At 41.6% G+C, this 19,645-nt stretch overlaps 1 protein-coding gene across 6 annotated transcripts in view; it reads right to left on the minus strand.

Annotated features, from left to right (window-relative positions):
• The window catches only part of ADTRP (androgen dependent TFPI regulating protein), an 89,475-nt gene that overhangs the window by 34,092 nt on the left and 35,738 nt on the right, over positions 1-19,645 (minus strand). For all 6 annotated transcript variants that reach the window (NM_001251896.3, XM_063811883.1, XM_009450428.5 and 3 more), the window contains one exon: positions 18,529-18,630. In NM_001251896.3, coding sequence (NP_001238825.2) covers positions 18,529-18,630 — 102 coding nt within the window. The remainder of the gene's footprint in view (positions 1-18,528; positions 18,631-19,645) is intronic.

Consider the following 19,645-nt stretch of genomic DNA (forward strand, 5'->3'; position numbering starts at 1 on the left):
GATGAGGAGGGAAACTGACCTATCACAGGCTTTCACAGAGACAGAAAGGGGCTGTTTCTTTTTTCAACTGTTTCTCCTCTTCCCCTGATGGCCTCTCTTTCATCTGGTTACCGCCATGATCACGTCCTTATTCCTCTGCTTAATTGCAGACTCTGCCTCCTTTTTAGTTTGATTCACTAATTCTTTGGAGACATGAATACACAGTTACCTAATTAACATCTGACCACGGTGGATGTACAGAGGAAAGTATCAGCCTAGAAAACTTTCTGCCAGAGAGTATATGCTTTTAGCTACCGCACCAATCAGAACAGACATTGATTTGCCTCAAGCAAAATATATGTAATTATGACTCTATGCATCTCTTTGAACATAAGTCAGTCATGATTAGACCACGTGTCTCAGATATAACAACCAAAAGCCCTATAGATATTTCAAGGCACTGGTAAGCTTCCTAGCAGTGTCCTCATTTATAACTTTCTGTATAAAAGAACACTCCAAAGTGTCCAAATATACAGTGTCAGCTACAGACGCTGACACTTGGGTTGCTAAAGGCTTTCCCTCTGCCTCTAATGCTTCTTGGCCCCAGCACACCTCACTCCACCCCAAAGGAAGAAGAACTCTGGGATCAGTTAGGTCATAGAGAAACTACTGAAGTAAGAGATGAAGTCTTCATTCATTCTCTCATGCCATAATCATTAAGGGCCTACCACATACCAGGCATTGTGTGGGGTGCTAAGGATCAGAAGGTGGACAGATGTGGTCCCTGGCCTTGCAGACCTTACAGTCAATGGGCAAGATTTCCTATGAGCAAGTAAGGAAACAGATACCAATCACAATATGTGCTATGAAGGAAAACAAACAGGAATCTAGGTACCAGAACACGAGTGGAGGCACGTACTTCATGGAAGGCAGTCAGGGAAAGCCATTCTGAGAAGACCATGTCCAAGATGTGTTCTAAAAGCTACGGTGAGCCATGGGAGAGCAGATGGGGAGCATCTTGGGCAAGGGTGCAGTACGCGCGAAGGTCCTGGTAGGAGAATGAACTTCAAGAGCTGCAGGGCACGGTAAAGCCTGGAATGGCTGGAACATGGAGTGCCAGGGGGAGAGAAGCTCAATCTGTGTCTGCAGCATTAAGCAGGGCCCAGGTTTACCAGGTTTTGTTGGCCATAGGAAGGAGTTCAGGTTTATTCTAAGTGAAGCGGGAAGCCACTGCTGAGTACTAAAAAGGGAAATAACATTTTGCAATCGATTTTGCCATGGTCTGTAGAGGCCTGAAAATGAAAGCTGGAGGACCAGTTTGGAGATGTTGTATTTAGGTGAGAAATAAATGTGGCCACGAGGGTGTTGGCAGTGGAACTAGAAAATGAACAGATTTGCTACCTATTCTGGAGGTAGAATGGATGAGAGTAGCTAATGGAATGGATAGAGTGGAGGGAGGTGGCAGGGTCAATGGAGGTGGTTTCTGTCTTGGGCAATTGGGAGGATGATGGTTCCATTTCCTGAGATGGAGATGCTCAGAACAGATGAGAATATAATGTATTCAGTGAGATATTATAATATAATACAATATATTCCATGAGAATATAATATATTCAGCTCTGTACATGTTGATTCAGAGATACCTACTGATGTATACAGTAGCAAGGTCAGGTAGCAGCTAGCTATGCAAATCTGGAACTCAAGGGAGATCTGAGCTAGACACTCAGTACATGGAAAGAACAAAAGCCATGGGAATGAATGGATGTCAGTTACTGGGGAAAGGGCATTAGCAAAGCAGAGGTCCCATGGGAAGCCTGGAAGAACATCACCCTTTAGAGGGCAAGTGGGGGATCCAAGCGGAAACCGAGGTAGGAGAAGAACAAGGGAGTGTGGCATCAAAGGGTTAAGGAAGCAGAGTTTCAAGGAGAGAGAGGTGCCCAGTGCTGCTGAGAGGTGAGGAAGATGGGGGCAAAAACAGGTGCCCGGAATTTGGTAACATGGAGATAATTGGTGACTAGAATATGATGAATGATCAGAATAAGAATAGATCCTAAGTACAGGTCTGAGGGCAACACTCGGGTTATGTTCCATTCCAAGAAGCACACTTGTGTGCTTGAGTGACAACATCTGCCCCAAAGGAACTCCCAGTTAGCCAACCCTTCTTCCACCTCTGTAAATCTTTGTAAGAAACAGTGCAGGGCTCAGGAAAATGAAGCCATGACTTGAGGTTTGCCTCTGCTTCGGGTGGTAGGAAGAAGGGTTGTCTTTCCACATCTTTACTTTCATCTTGTAGAGTAGTCAGTTCCAAAGACTGGAGGCCAGAGAACAGGACTCAGAAAATTGCTCAAGCAGCAGGTGCCATTCTGCTTCCAGTAAGGCCAAAGGGACAAAAGGCCCCAATATGATTCACAAGAATAAAAGAGGTTGGGAAATTGGGGAAAAATTAAAAAACAGCCACTACGTTGGAAGAATTTATACCCTGGGGCATTAGGCAGCCAGTGCAGGCCTGGGACAGACCTGAGAGTTTGGTTTCTGGTTAAATCCCTGAATGGTGGAAAATCCCAATTAACAAATAGGACTTGGATTTCACCTCTGCCCTCCTGAGGAGGCCCAGGTAGTTCTGTAGGTTTGTGTGCATAACTTCCATGCTGATACTAACAGCCAAGTAAATCAGGCAATCCTGGGTGCATTAAAACCCAATCCTGAGACTTTAATAATATGCAAACTAAATAAACAGCATGCACCAGGAAACAAATACAAACTCATCCTTAATTGTTACATTGCCTAGCCTGAAAGGCAGGCAATTTGAACACCTCAAGCAATCACGTTATGATCAAGAGCCTTTTCTTAATTGCCAGAAACCCTACGGGCCTCTCCTCCAGGAGAGGATCAGAAAGGACAACACTCCAGCAAATTCGTCTATAATCACAATTTAGCATTATTACATAGCAGCCTGTCCCTAATAAAAGGATGAACAAAATGAATTCTTTAATCACTAGTTCTCTTTCTTTGCTGATGCCTGTCCCTTTAAAATGAGTATTTTAGAAACTTTGCATTTTCCTCTGAAATGTACTCTGACCTCCTGTACATGATCCTCCCCAATCTATGTTATCTATTTATTTATTTACTTTGAGATAAGAACCTTGCTTAATCGCCCAGGCTGGATTGCAATGGCACAATCTTGGCTCTGTACAACCTCCGCCTCCCAGGCTCAAACGATTCTCCTGCCTCAAGCTCTCAAGTAGCTGAGACTACAGGCATGCATCACCACACCTGGCTAATTTTTGTATTTTTTGTAGAGATGGGCTTCGCCATGTTGCCCAGGCTGGTCTCGAACTTCTGGGCTCAAGCAATCCACCCGGCTCAGCCTCCCAAAGTGTTGGGATTACAGGCGTGAACCGCTGCTCCTGGCTCTGACTACATTATTAACTGGAATTAGTGATTAGTTGCATAGTGTAGAAATCTGTGCCTTTAAGAACAGTAGAGATGCTTCCAGCAGGGAAGGAACATAAGCTTGCACAAAAGGCCTTTTCACTATGTTGTCTCCCACATGAATCTAATCTACCCCATACCACTTCCAATGTATTCCTATATGTCAGGATAGTTTCTTACCATGGATTCAAATTCCCATTAATATTTTTTCTAGTCAATATTTCCTCTTCTACTGACATGGAGGTCATACCCTCCATGTGTATTATGAGAGTGGTTATTTTAGAAATTATGATGTGCTTATTTAACCTGGTCATGGCTGACATAGGTCACTATCTGTAGCCCCTCACCCCCCAACAGTCCAACAGGACCTTAGAATACCTCTATTCCAATCACCCCCTCTCGGTTTACACTCTATTTTTGCTCAGCATTTTAGCTTATTTTGGGGGATTTTTTGTATTTTTAATCACTACACGTTGGACAAATTCTTTTCCATTGCTTTTAGTATCCAAAGCTCCGTTCTGAGATCCTATTTCTTCTTTCTAGAGTATTCCCTTTAGCATCTCCTTCAGAGAAGACTTGTGGGTGGGGAAATCTGCTCTAGTGTGTCCGAAAATGTCTTTATTTTGCCTCTATTGTAAAAGACACTTTCAGTGAGTAAATACGTTGACAGTTTTTTCCTTCAACACTTTGGAGCTATTATTCCATCCCTGGCTTTGCTATTGCTATGAAGAAATCAGCTATCGATCTAGCCATGGTTTCTTTTTAGGAAATCCATCCTATTAATCTGGTTAATTTTTGGATCTTCGTTTCTGTCTAAGGTTTCTGTCGTGTCACACAGTAGGTAGATGAGAGTGGATTCAGTCCAGCCTTAGTCTTGTATGGAATTTATTTTGCACTTCTTGAATCTGAGGATTACTTTTGCATACATTCTGGGAAATAATCAATGTTTATCCCTTCAAATATTGCCTTTACCTCACTCTTCTTGGTACCTTTTATTCTGCTTTATTTTAGTTTTGGGAATTTCCATTACTTTCTTGTTGGTAAGCCAAGCATTTTAAAAAGATTTTTAAGAAATATTTTTATTCAATGTTTTGGGTGTCTTATGAAATATTTTTTTTTCATGTTACAGTTTCGCTATATGGCCAGAAACGAAATCACTCAGGACTTTTTTCCTTTGAATGAATAACTTTCTCCTCACATTAAAGATCATGGGCATGATTCAGAAGGAAGCTGTTGATCCATGAATTTTAAGGTCATGGATCAACAGGGTTCACTTGGGAAAACAGAAGCCCATCCAGGGATTCCAAGGAGGAAGGGTTTCAAGGCTTAGGAAGCTGTTGAAAAGGGAAGGGCAGTGAAAAATAAAGGAAATTTCAACCAGATGGGGGTGATTCATGGGAGCTCACCAGGAAGCTGCTACAAGTGTCAAAAGTCTTCATGAACTGCTACCATTGATCTCAGCTACTTGCAGGATGAAGTGTGTGATTCCTAGGTGCTTTTCCAGAAGCCACTGCTAACCTCATGTCTGCAATCTTCCCACACATCCATTTGAAACTACCCACTAGGGAATAATGGCTTCTCTTCCTCCACACCTCATGAGAATACCTCTCACTGGCTGACTGTTGCCTGGAACCATATGGAGAAAGGGATTCTAGCAACAGTGGGTGGCTCCGGGTTTATCCCCTGCAACGCAGAGGAGAATGGAGAAGAGGCGATGGTGATTCCAAGTCAATAACGATTTGCATGGGTCGTTAATGTATCACTGATAGCACTTTATATTGCACATGTGATATATTTGTTTCTGACAACAATGCGGAGAATTAAGGATGGTAAACATACTTTGCCTGTTTAAAGGAACCCAATATCAAGAGAGGTTTATTAATTTTTCTGAAAGCACACGGCAAGGCAATGGCAGAAACGGAATCAGAGTTGAGGTTTTCTGGTACTTAATTCTTTTCATGAAATAGAAAACAAACTTGTCAATTATTTTTACAACTTGGACATAGAGCTAAGAAATTTTGCTCCTCCTCACACCAATCTGACTTTTAGGGATCAAGCTCTAACACCTTTATTTCTAGTAGCTTATCCCTTTCAACTTTTTAGCCCAAGTAGACATTTTAAAAATGTGAAGGGGCATTTGTGAATAGATTTGAGTTACCAGATGGTCCATTTCCTGATGACCTGTACCTGAAGATGATTAGATTATATGCATTGTGCTCTAAACGTCACCATCTGAAAAAAAAGAAGCCACTAAATCTAAGGGTCATTCTCATTGGACAGGCAACTCAATCTTTCAGTTGTCAAATATTCAACAAATATTTCTGAAGTGCTTTTTTTTGCCACACTTACAATTTCTGTGATCCTGATGATATTTTAAGCTTCTGACTCTGACATTAGGTTAGTGAAGTATTATTTTAAAATATGTCAGTAAGAGTATGCATATTAATTAAAATGTTCCCATATATAAGCCTTAAACTAAACTCCCTGTGCCAATTGGAGACAAAAGACCTTTATTAAATACTATTAGATAGGTTAAGTATTTTACTATTTCTGCCAATCACTGCTACAAAATAATATTCATTGTCAAGCATGAAATGGGTAAGAAAGGAAATCTCATCTTATTATCGTCTCTTAGAGTCACATGTCCTAAGATGATAGCAAAACCAGCATTTGCAAGCAATGGCCACATCCTACTGCTCCTGATCAGTAGGCCTGTTATCATCAGGGCTGAATTCTGTTTCAATGCCAACATAATTACATTGCTGGTTCTCTGAGCAGATAGAGGGAGGATGCACCAACACACCTAGAGATTTTTGTGTTAATCGAGGTGCTCTCAAATGGCATCTGGGGCCATTTTAATTGTCAGCCCCCGTTAAAAGTTTGCAAGTACACTCTGCACTCAACGTAGAATCCCTAAGATCAGTGATCTGAGTGAGAATCAACAGAATCCCAAATTTGAGCAGACCTTTTACTCACACTTCAGTAGATACTGGCGGGTCCCCCTGTCTCTCACATGGCTTAACATGCATGAGCTTCCTAGAGACAGAGCTCTTTCTTGTCCTCATTTCTGCACCCCTCTTTAGTTTTACCCCATTGTAAAGTTTTAGAGGAAACGATAAATCCAGCAAATGCATGAGAGTGACAGAAAGGGGATGAAGCTAAGGTAGGTAGGCCAATGATAGGTTGAAAGAGTTGAAGAGATTGAGGAGGGAGATGGCAAAACAAGGACCTTCTCTATATAAATGGACTTGGATCTTGGATTGGGAGAGGAAGATAAAGGGCAGAGCTGAAAATTCAGAAACTCAAGATGAGAAATATCTAAGAGCTAAGGATCCACGTGACGGACGTGTAATACATGGGCAAGTGTAATTACACTATCAAGAGGACTACCAGGAAATGCTCTGCAGAATTATTCCACTGGCTGGTAATCCAAGGACGTGGAGGTGGGAGGCAGACAGAGGAATTGGACAAATTCAAATTTCCGATTAGGCATAAGTGGCTTCTTAGTAGGCAGAGAAGATGATGAGACCAGGAACAAGGTGTGGGGGCTGGTTGAGAACCTGTCAGAAGCTCCCTATTCAAGGCAAGGACGGAACTCCACAGCCTACAGCGTGTCTGCCTCTGGGGTTATTAAGCAACCAGAAGCATGGCAGGGCCTTTTCTGTGCTGGCTATTTAATTAGGAAGAGGAGTGTCAGTTCTAACCTGGCAGAGAAGGCGCTCTCATCCGCCCAGCAGGCTGCTCTCGGGGATTTTTCACGTCTGTCTTGAGATCATGGGAGTTTGGCTCTTTCCTTCCACTTAGATTTTTAGTTTTTGCTCTTAGTATTTCAGAGAGATTTAGGATCTTCTGTTATGAGTTTCTCCAGACTGGTTATTCTCCAGCATCAAGTCATTCTTCCCGTTGGGGTGTTACACATGGTTGCCATGGATGTGAGCACTGGTTGATTCACACAGGAGAGGGACTCACTAGCAAGCCCTCAAGGTCACTGAATAATTTTCATTACTAAAATTCCTAGTAACTTCTCAGAAGACATCTATACTTTTTTGATCACTAAAAACCTTTGACCTTGATTGAGAAATTAGAATTTTTTTTTTTTACTGGTTTTCTTCTGTTTAAAAAGCAGCCTGTTGATAATACGAAATCACTGAATAATGGAATTTTAAAAATATGCTACTCTTGAGCATACATTGGAAGTTCTTTGAATTGGGATTAAAAGGAGGAAAAAAAGAAAAGGCATGCTTTCATCATCCTGGTCCCTGCTCTCCAGAGATGAAGAAAGCAAACACAGTGAGTGCCTGGTTCTAGCTATGGAAAACCACCAGTGGACTGGTCGTCCTCTGGACGTGTTCACTATTAGACTTTCCTCTGTTTAGCTTAAGATTTCTTGAGAGGCAAAATGGCTTTATTGTGGTTATTCAGGTAACTCTGCTTCCTCATCCCAGTTTAGCTTCTGATTTCACTGTGGCATTTAAGGCATTCAGTGTCTCAGTGTTTCCCAGGTAAATGACGGAAAAGATTCTGACCTACTCTAGGTTAGGAAGTTAGTGGAATGAATTTTTTAAAAAAGGGTGGCTAGAAAGTTGTTTCAAAACAAGGAACCACCCATCAATAACACTGTAATGCTAAAACCTGAAATGATATCCAAGTAAATATCTGGGTGTGGTGAATGATTCCACTTTATTTCTGCTCGGGAGCTTTGGTACATGTTTAGCAATGCTCTGAACAAGGGCCTTCCCCTCGGGATGCCATGGAGACATTCATACATTGGCTTAGTTTATGTATCTCTATTCTCCCTAGACTCACATGAGAAGTTATTTCCCAATACTATTTGCTGGTCATTGTTGCCAGTCATGTTTTCTCTTTCTCATGTAGACCTGGTCTAGAATATGGCAAGAGCAGATTTTAGAATGTAATGGTACAAGGGGGTTGGACCTAGTGGCTCACATCTGTAATCCCAACACTTTGTTAGGCTGAGGCAGGTGGGTCGCTTGAGCTCAGGAATTCAACTTGGTGAAACCCCATCTCTAGCAAACACAAAAAATTAGCCAGGCGTTGCATGTGCCCATGTGCCTGTAAGTCTGGCTACTTGGGAGGCTGAGGCTGCAGTGAGTGGAGACCTTGCCATTGCACTCCAGCCTAGGTGACAAAGCGAGACTGTGTCTCAAATAATAATAATAATAATAATAATAATAATAATAATAATAATTTAATGGTACAAGGGATGGGGAATCACAGTTGGGTGACTTGATGTGAAACAGTTGCTTTTGAGATTGTGATTTTAAAGACATTTCATACGCCCTACCTTGGAAAAGTGTCATTTAAAAAATGCATTGAGATGTTACCATTGGGGGAAACTGGGCAAAGAGTACACAAGACCTCTATGATTTCTTACACTTACATGTAAATCTACAATTATCTCAAAAAAAAGTTTAATTAACAGTGAGTTAAGGAATAGAGTAAAGGAAAACTATGCAGATAGTAGATGCTGGCTATGTGTTTATACAAAGATTATGGAGGAAGAAATTGATTTTTTTTCTTACTATGGGACTGGGCTTGCCTTGAGTAAGGGATGTATTAAGCACATGAGTATTAGAGAAAACACAGGTTTATGACTTTGGATCATATTCTAGACCAAGCTCTATCACTAATCAGTTCTGTGGTCTTGGGAAAGTTGAATAAACTACTCAAACCTCAGTTTCCTCTTCTGCAAGGTGAGCAGTTTGTAGAGATTGAGGCATTTCAGCTCTATGATTCTAGGTTGACATTTATGTCTCCAGGAAGCAACACAAGGGAAGATGAATTAGGGCTCACTATTTGATAGCAACTAACACTGACTCAGATCACAACTAACACAGATTACAAGCAATTTACAAAGACAATGAATGTTGTATTAACAGAACCAAAATGGGCATTTTAAGTGTGTATCACAAATATATTTTTACTCTCTTCTTCTTTTGCCTGGAAAGCAGAATAAAGGAAAAATAATATACAGTATATTTCCAGTGTTTCCCTACAAAAGAAATGTAGAGTCTGAAATTCAGGGAGAGCTTTTGATTTTTTTTAGTAAGTCATGGAAGTGATTCCAACACTAACCCACCCTATATATGGCAACATCTCTTAAATCCCCCCAATCTTTTACTCTCTAATCTAATTATGAGCACTTGAAGGTAGAGACTATTCCAAGTTCAAAACCTTCTATCAATCTCCTTTGCCTACAGAATAGAAAGAAAATCCTTAGCATTCATGCCCTTCAATATCTGACCCCACGTCTGTTTCTCCTCTTTGATATCTTTTCCCCTCTTCGATACCTTTGCTCTTGCCAAACTAACTGTACTAGGTTAAATAGTGTCCTCAAAATTCATGTCATTCCTGGAATCTCAGATGTTACCTTATTTGGAAACAAATGCAAATGTAATTAATTAAGATGAGGTCATACTGGAGTAGGGGACCTTAAACCAGTCTGGTTGGTATCCTTATAAAAAAGGAGAAGAGGCACAGAGGCACATATCTGCAAGGAGGAAGAGGTAAAGACAGACACACAAACAGGGGAAATGTCATGTGATGACAGGGCAGAGACAGCAGTGATGTATCTACAAGCCAAGGACTGCTGGCAACACCAGAAGCTGAAGAAGGCATGGAGTAGATTCTCATCTGGAGCCTTCTGAGAGAGTATGGCTCTGCCAGCACCTTGGTTTCGGACACTTAGCCTCCAGAACTGTGTGAGAATACATTTCTGTTAATAAAGCACCAGTTGCGGTGCTTTATTATGGCAGCCTAGGAAACAAATACGCTGATCTACTTACTCATGGTGCCCTGAGCCTGCCTTGGGCTCAGACATTTCTCTCCTTCGGCTCAATATTCCTCATACTTGGACATCACTTGCTGTCTTTTCTATCCAACCTTTGAACTGCAGCTCAAATCTCCAACTCATTCATCATCTGTTCTAATCTGTGCAGTGGGAAGTGACCTTCCCTTTAGAAGTATGCTCATGGCATTCATTGGACCTTATTCTGCACTCTTTGACAGCATCTTGTGGCTTGTTCTTTGACTTTTTATATTTTCATGATGGGAATATTGTCTTTTATCCCCTGCTAGCCCAAATGGTGCCCACTCTGTGCCCAGCACATGATGAGATTTTAATGAATATTGGTTGTTGGGTTAATGCTTTGGCAGTGGAAGCAGAGTCATGCAGCATCACTCTTTAAAACGAGAATCCCCGTATGTGTAGCTACGTGAAACACAGCCTCCAGGTTTTCTCCATGGTCTCTAAAGAAAGTGGCTGTTTTTTCATTCTCAGCAAACTATCGCAAGGACAAAAAACCAAACACCGCATGTTCTCACTCATAGGTGGGAATTGAACAATGAGAACACATGGACACAGGAAGGGGAACATCACACACCGGGGACTGTTGTGGGGTGGGGGGAGGGGGGACGGATAGCATTAGGAGTTATACCTAATGCTAAATGACGAGTTAATGGGTGCAGCACACCAACATGGCACATGTATACATATGTAACTAACCTGCACGTTGTGCACATGTACCCTAAAACTTAAAGTATAATAATAATAAAATAAATAAATAAATAATAATAAAGAAAGAAAGTGGCTTTTTAATACCCTACATGAAGCACTTCAGGGTGGTGTTGGTACATTGAGAAGGTGGGGCAAGGTGGGGCATTGATTCTGGCTGCAAAAAGGAACATCTGGTCACAATCCATTAGTCTGCTCTGTGATAGTTCAGAAAGCATGCTGTCCCACGTCTTGGAGTAAATAAAGCCTTTACTCTCTTGCTTCTCTTCTTCTGATCAACTTGCCCTGCTCATGTTCCAGGCCCGTGTTGCAGAGAATATAATTGAGGCCAATATTCCTTTAGCCAGTATGGAGGAAGGGCAATCCTGCTCACCTGGCAGGGAGTGAGATGGGGCTGGCGTAGTGACTCATATCAAGTGACATTTGCAAAGGGAGGCCTACTGTTCACTAGCGAGATGCCAAGCAGTGTCTTTTGTTGGGCCCCTTGGAAGACTGACGTTTAGCCAGCAATTCTCTTTGAGGGAACAGGGGCAGAGAGGGGAAGTGGAAGGGAAGAGGAGGAGTAGAAGAACCTTTTGGAAAAACCTGAATTTGACACTGTCAATATTTGGGAATGTGCTGTCACATTTATCAATATCCTACTGATCACTACTTATCAATATCCTTTGAGATCTGGTATCTCCTTCTCTGACCAGCCATTCTGAGCTTTACCTTTTCTACTTTTACCACACTTTGCATCTGTATCATACAATCTCTATCAAATTATATATGTAGTGCCTTACTTTTTCTATTGATAGGTAACTGCAAAACTTTTTTTTTAAAAAAGAAAATACTTAGAATAGAGGTCATTATTACATGAGTTTTGCTATACGTAGTGTAAGACAGCCTTTTCAAAACTGGGGTGAAAAGGGTTACAATGCAGAGACCTAGGTTTGCATTCAGTGGTGTTATCTTATAGCATAGGAGGCTGAATAATGGTCCCCAAAGATGTCTATGTCCTAATCCCTGGAACCTGTGAATATGTTGATATGTTACCTTGCATGACAAAGGAGACATTGAAGATGTAATTAAATTAAGGATTTTAAGATTAAGAGGCTATCTTGAGTCATCTGGATGGGTCCATTGAAATCCCAGGGGTCCTTATAAGAGGGAGGTGGGAATGGCAGAGGCAGAAAAAAAGGTGATGCGAAGATGGTGGAAGCAGAGGCTGGAGTGGTGTGCTTTGAAGGAGGAGGAAAGGGCTATGAGCCAAGGAAGGTTAAGTGGTCTGCCTGGAAGAAGTAAGGAAACAGAGTCTCCTCCACAGACTCCAGAACGAATGCCACTCTGCTGGTATCTGGATTTCCTCCCATACAATCCATTTTGAACTTCTGACCTCCAAACGTTAAGATAACACATTTGTACTGTGTTCAGTTACGAAATTTGCATTAATTTGTAATAGCAACAAGCACACTACTCTGTTCTCTCACCTTGTTTATTTATTGTGTGTTTACTGCTTATCTTCCCCACTGGGATGTGTGTATAGTCCACAAGGACAGAGCATAACCAAGGCTCTATCCTCCCCCCACACACTCTCAAAACTGCCCTTGAACAGGTCACCAGCGAGTACGAAATTGCCAAGTCCAGTGGAAAGGTCTGACTCGAGTCCTCTTACAAGGTCATCATATTCACCTCTCAGCAGCTTTGGACATGAAATACTTCCTCCTTCTTGAAACATTTTTACACTGAGCTCCAAGAGACGACACTGCACTAGGTTTCCTCCTAGCTGACTGACACCTCCTTCACGATCTCCTTTGTTGAATCTCCCTCCCCTTCCTCCCAAACACTGAAGGCTGGAGTATTCCAAGACTTAGTCTCCTGGAATATCTTATCTAACCATAACTACCCCCTAGGTGATTTTATTAAATTTAACTTTAAAAACAATCTGCATAATGAAGATAATCAGATGTATGTCACCATCCCAGAAAGCTACCCTACACGTGTCCAAGCTACAGCAAGCAGTATGTCCAGCTGCCTGTTCCACGTCTTGACATCATTATCTAACAGGCATCTAAAACTCACGTGCCTAAATGGAACAATTGATTTCCTTATTCACAATCCTTGCACCTCCCAAGCCTCTGTATCCATACTCCTTCCCTGTGGCTTAGGCTAAAAATATTTTCTCTTTCTTTTTGCCATATGGATTATTAAGTATATACATGTATGTTAGGGAGGGACAAAGAAGGTGTCCCTGAAGAGGTGACTTTCTGTCATACTCAGAATAAAATGCAAACTCCTTGCAAGTCACATAAGGCATAATCTGAATCCTGGCTACACCCTCTTATCTCCTCCCTCCTCATTCTGAACCAGCCATGCTGGTCTTCTTGTTTTTTAGAGATGCCAGTATTTCCTTGGAGGCTTTTTAAAGTCACTGTTCTGCTGCCTGAGCCTTTCTTCTGCCAGAATGTCCTGTGGCTGTTTCCTTCACCCTATCCAAATTTTTATTAAAATATCAGCTCATCATAGAGGCATCCCTTGGCCACCATAATTTCCCTGCATGCTATTAAACCTGCTTTTTTTACACAAACACACCCACCCACACACCACTCCGTTCTCTCGCCCTATTTATTGTGTGTTTACTGCTTATCTTCCCCACTGGGATGTGTGTACAGTCCACAAGGACAGATCTTTTCGATGGTCTTGTTCATTACTGCATCTTCAGCTCTTAGAATAGGGCCTTGTACATAGCAGGCATCTGATAAATACTTTTTAGCACTTCCTTATGTTAAAATCAAATGTCTTGCTTATTATTATACATCTTAGCTATATTGCATATTAGATTAGGTATATAATATCTCTTTTAAATTTCTTAAGATTAGGGACCATATTTGATGTTTTTCCTGTCACCCACATAAGGACACAACAGCCCAAAGCACATATGAGTGATTTTCAAATGAGTGATTCTTCATTTTGTCTTTTTGATTTGAACTCAGCAATGGAAATCATCTGGGGACCTTCTTTTCAAGTGTATGTTCAGTTATGTCAGGTGTTCTAGGTAAGAGGCCCATAAATGGAATTTGGAGGGCTCATGAGCCTCCTAAAATTGTACACAAAATTTTATGGGTATTTGTGTTTTCCTGGAAAAACAGTCTATAGATATTTTCAGGTTCACAGAGGAGCCTCTTCCCTCAAGGTTGAAAACCACTGAGTTGTACCAAGGTATGTAGACTGTGGGTGACCTATGCCCAGGGCTGGGGCTGAATTGAGGGTGAGGAATCAGGAAGGGTGGGAGGAGTTTGCAATGCTTGGGATGAAGGGTGGCTGACCTTACTCACCCCCACTTAGCAGCCCAACAATTTCACACCAAGCTTATGGGTGGCAGAGAAAAATCTGTGATTGGGTCAGAATGCTAATGATATCATCTTGCATGCTATGACTGAGGGAGAAACTAGAAGATTTTAAGTTTTACTCCCTGGGCATTTTGACTTCCCAGCACATCCCTGGGAGAGGACTCAAAGGCCATCCAGGCCAACTAGCCATGCCTTGCTCATGAGTTACAGTCAGGCCAGGACACGTAGGGCACAGAACCCCTCCTGTCCATGTTCTTCCTTCAGCAATAACCATGTCCCTCCGCCTAACACCACTATGCCACTGCCTTGTGTAAGCATTCACTCACTATTTCAACTTCGTGTGTGTACATTAGACTCAACCAGATTTAAGATTGCTAGATATCAAAACCCTCATTAAATATCAATCATAGTGTCACACACATAGTGGTACTTAACTGCTCTTTTTCAAGTGAATAAATGACAACTAATTAAATAACTAGGTGGCTGTATTTGGGACTTTCTCCAATTTAAAGAGCCAGGGAAAGTCCTGTCTCTCAACAGCAGATTGTTTTGAAACCCCCCTTAACATCAATGAAACTTTTTTAGTTCTAAGACTCTGTGATCATGGATTGAGAATAAGCTAGTAGATCTTGGCTGGGAATTCTTAAGTTTTACATGAGAATACCTTACATTCATGCAGTCCTTGACAGCTGTTGAAGTTTGCACACACATTCTCAATAATCATGTACTATTTTCAAAGATAGAAGGGGCTCTGAGGAGTTCTCTGATCTATTTCACCTCTCCTTTGGGGCGACCTGAACAATTTAGGTTGATTTCCAGAGAAATAAGTCCCCCAGCTCCCCTCGGGTTAGGATCTGATAATTTTCTCAGTTACTGAGAGTCCTCTTACTGCTATTTAAATCTGTCTGCTCTGATTCTATCTTTAGTAGGCATTTAGATAAGACCTGAGGAGTTAATGTTTTCCTGGCAAAACCTGAAGGGCTACTTTGCTGTTCTTTCCCTTGTTTTATGAAGACTGGAGAACTGCTTAGCACTAAAACAGTCAGATTGATCTACTTTAATTAAGGTGCCCTGTCCACGGTGGATGCAAATATCTCACTGATGTTTCTATTTAGTCTGAATACATAACAAAGGCAGGAAAATGTCTGTTAGAGACACAATCTGCTTAGAACAGTCCTGCTGCAATGACAAGTTTCCAATGAGCTGCAAGGGTTGAGCTGGGAGCAGTCCAAAGACTTGATTAATCATGAAGGTCCTACAACCACACTGTGTCCAAGGGGAGAGTGGTATTTCTTACTTTGACAGATACTACTCATAACAACTGGGGCAGCATCATAAATGGCAATGGGGAAAATATTCCAAAGCTAAGGCTAAAATAGCAAACACAGGGAGTGTTGAGAAATCAAAGAAGCTTTCAGGACAGCATGGCACTGGCGATGGAAGGCAATTGTTCTTCTACTGTGGAAAGGAAAAAGGAGCTGTACAGGGGACAGGGCTAGCCCCACGCAGAGGCACCTAGTACCAAATGCCCAGCCGGACTGCCCATCATTACTCTGGCTGCCATAGTGGTGATTTCCCAGAATTGTATTCCTTCCTTTGGACTGTCATGGACAGGCACTGGCAAAATGTGGGAAATGTTAACAAACTGACACAGTAGCAGCCATTTCTACCATGAGTTCACCCTAGTATTTAAGAACTTGGCAGAGAACATTCCTTGAGGCAATAGGCCAAGAGCATTTAATAGTGAGGACAGAAAATGTCCAGAACAAGGAACACAGTCTAGAAGACAGAGATGAGATATAGTTATTAGGACACTTAATTTGGAGCAGACACCAAAAGAAGGCAGGAAGTTTGGGGATGACTGTGTTAGGGACACCTAAGGCCAATTTTGCTGATACCAACATTTTTCCTAGAGATGGATCTGTTGAGAGTTTCTTCAATCAAACTAAGAGAAACACAGAAACATCTGTATATGACCTAGGGTAGCTTCCTCCTCCTCTTCTCTCCTTGTCACCATTGTTCCACTTCCTTTGACCCTTGCTCCTTTTCTCTGAGGGATTCAGGTTACTTGAATGACCAAAGGGCAAGGGGCAAGGTCCACGGCACCCCTCAGCTTGTGAGGCACAAAAATATTTAAGCATCTCCGTTGCACAGTATCTGCCTTGCTAATTAGCTCACGGATGTGATGTATGTTATCCAGCTCTCTGCTTCCAAAATTATCACAAATCCATATGGCTGTTTATTTAGCAAGGTCACAAATATTGGACACCATCATCATAACTATTTGAAAGAAATCCAACTTTACATCAACCCTAAAGTGGGGGGAGATGGTAGTCATTGTGAAAAAAGCTACAAGATGAGCACACAAACCTTGAGAAGGTGTTTGCTAGGTGCATTTGGCCCCACATAAAAGATACTTATAAGACTCTGCTTTGTTATTATTTTAGTAACAGCTAGCTCAGCCAGTAGTTTCAAATCTCTTCATTTTCTTAGAATTTTGGCTTAGTAGCATACAGATGAGGATTCGTTTTTTTTTTTGTTTTTTAAGTAAGAATTCACACTTTGCTATATTGATCAAGCAAAGCGAGGTCCTTTTGATTGCCTGGTGAATTATGAAACAAAACCAGATCGAATCACAAGTTCTGGACTTACTGCAGCAAAAGGCAACGAAGGGTGCATTAGCCTCGGATTTCCATCCTAGCTGTGCCTCCTATGAGTTCAGTGGCCTCAGGCACATCACTTATCCTCTCTGAGCTTTTATTTTATCTTATTTTTTCATTTGTAAAAATCAGGATTATAGTAGTTCTCTAAAGAAGGCTGTGTGCATTAAATGAGCCCATACCTGAAAAACATGCTTTGTACAATATAAAGTACCATTTCTTTAAAAAAAAAAAAAAGCAGGAATATTCACTACATCAGTGTCTCAGATTAACATTCATGGGAAACTGGGAAGGTGAAGAGTTTGACAAGAAAAAGTTGAGAGGAGGAGGGTTCCTGAGAGGTCAGACTTATGTAAGGTAGTTCTGGTCCTGAACTCCAAAAGAGTTCAGAGCTGTGGTCTATTAGTCAGTCAATCATCAATAACTCACTGAGCACAAAATTTAAGCTGAAATTAGTTTTTTTCTGGAGACTGGGGCTTGTGGCAGGGGCAGTGTTAGTGGACTGAGTTGTTTTTCTGAGTTGGTCATCTTGTGAGTTTTAAGACCATGGAAAGATGGGCAAGAGTGAGGGTAGAAGAAAGTCTGTGAGTGAACTTTTGAGGAGTCTTGACATGCCACTTCCTTGTGCCTTTCCCCTGGTTTTTTTTTTTTTTTTTTTTTTTTGAGGCAGAGTTTCACTCTTGTTGCCCAGGCTGAAGTGCAATGGTGCGATCTTGGCTCACTGCAACCTCCGCCTCCCAGGTTCAAGCGATTCTCCTGCCTCAGCCTCCTGTGTAGCTGGGATTACAGGAGCGTGCCACCACACCCAGCTATCCCCTGGGTATTTAAATGTCATTACCTTCACAGAATCTGAGACCATTTTATAATCTCCTGGTTGATGTGGAAATACATTTGTAAGTATCGAGAAGCTGAGTTAGGTCTTTGAACAATTACTTTGTTCACATTGTGCCGATGATTCTGTTCACCTCCTCCAACCGAGACCTGGCAACCTCATGCCAGCCCTGCTTGTTTGGGTCCCTGTTACTGATATTCAGGTTCCAGTGACCTAAAAATCTCAGAACAGCCTCTGTTTACTATTTGGCCTCTCCAAAACACAAGCCTGAATAAAAAACCAAATGGAAATGTATTCCTAGAAATATGTAAATGTTAATCCCATTTGTGATGCAGAATCGTGACAAAGTGTGTTACTTAAGTAGCTGCTGCTCAGCTATGAGATATTCTTTGGATGTTGGGGTGGGCTTTTTTTTTTTAAAGCTTACTTCATTCCATCCACACATCGGAAGTTTATGACATATTTGCACAAGTCACTTCTCTTTCAGGCCTGTCCTCTCAGAACTGTGTGTCTTTTCAATGACTTCCTAAGCAACATGGCAGACTCTCACCTGGACATCTCCTGTGTTCTCAGTAGACTCACTGTAATTATAGCACTGGCTTGTGTTCATTTCATACCTTCAATATGCCCTTTAAATAAACAGTGATGAGGTAGATTGGATGCTGGGAATTGAGACATTTGGAAACATAGATAAGGCACTGTGGAGTTTTCAGTACAGAGGCTATTGGTGTTCTGAGTTCACTGAATTTTCCCCTCACTCACCATTGCATGATTCAGCCACACTGGGATGACAGTATCTAGGACCTTGGGGTAAATGAGATCTCGATTGTAGAGAAAGAGGATCCAGAATGCCAAAAATACAAACTGGAAAATAAAACACAAAAAATAGCATCATTAGGCTTGTTTTTAATCAGAGCTTTCTAAGATAATCAAGGAAACACAGCTAAATAAAAACAGACAACCATTTTAAAGATATCTTACATATACATTGTAGGAATGTAGTACATATACATTATAATAATTCTACAATAAGCATTCTTCCCTTTATTTCATTGCTATATCTGCTTTTTCTGGGGATTCCTCAATGTGCCAGAGAGTTAGAGATCAATTATTTGTCATCGTGGCAGGCAGAGAAGATACGAATAAACAGGATTCCCAGACCATTAGTCATTTATTTTAACCAATTACTTCTTTTTCTAAACTTTCACCAGGAATGCTGAGAGTAGGCACATGGAGTGGCTTGAGTCATACATGTTCCTTGTCCACCCTCTAAATAGGCATGGCTAGGGGAAGCAGGAAGGCTGAGAACCATAAGTGCCAAGCTCCCAGGAAAATGTACAAGCTAGCTGACTGAGGGCTGGATCTCCCTGGTGCTCAGAACTTTGAATTGATCTCCTCTTGTACTCCTTGCCTCTCTTGTCAAAGCATCTATCCTCTATGCTACGAAGTCAACGCATAGATAAGGAAGTTAAAAACTATTAAACTTCTGATCTTCCTATCTTCTGACATTTCACACACTCCATTTCTAAGCCTTAAAAAATAAACAGACTTCATTGCTGATTTTAAAAACTTGGCTATAGCCAGACTTGGTGGCTCATGCCTGTAATCCTAGCACTTTGGGAGGCCAAGGCAGGCAGATCACTTGAGCTCAGGAGTTCAAGATCAGCCTGGGCGACATGGCAAAACCATGTCTCTACCAAAAATACAAAAAAGTAGCCAGGTGTGATAGCACACACCTGTAGTACCAGCTACTTGGGAAGGTGAGACAGGAGGATCACTTGAGCCTGGGAGGTTGAGGCTGCAGTGAATCGAGATCACACCACTGCACTCCAGTCTGGGCAACAGAGTGAGACTTTATCTCAAACCCCTCCCCTACCCC

This window comes from Pan troglodytes, chromosome 5 (assembly GCF_028858775.2).
Source record: "Pan troglodytes isolate AG18354 chromosome 5, NHGRI_mPanTro3-v2.0_pri, whole genome shotgun sequence".
In the NCBI taxonomy this organism is placed as follows: domain Eukaryota; kingdom Metazoa; phylum Chordata; class Mammalia; order Primates; family Hominidae; genus Pan; species Pan troglodytes.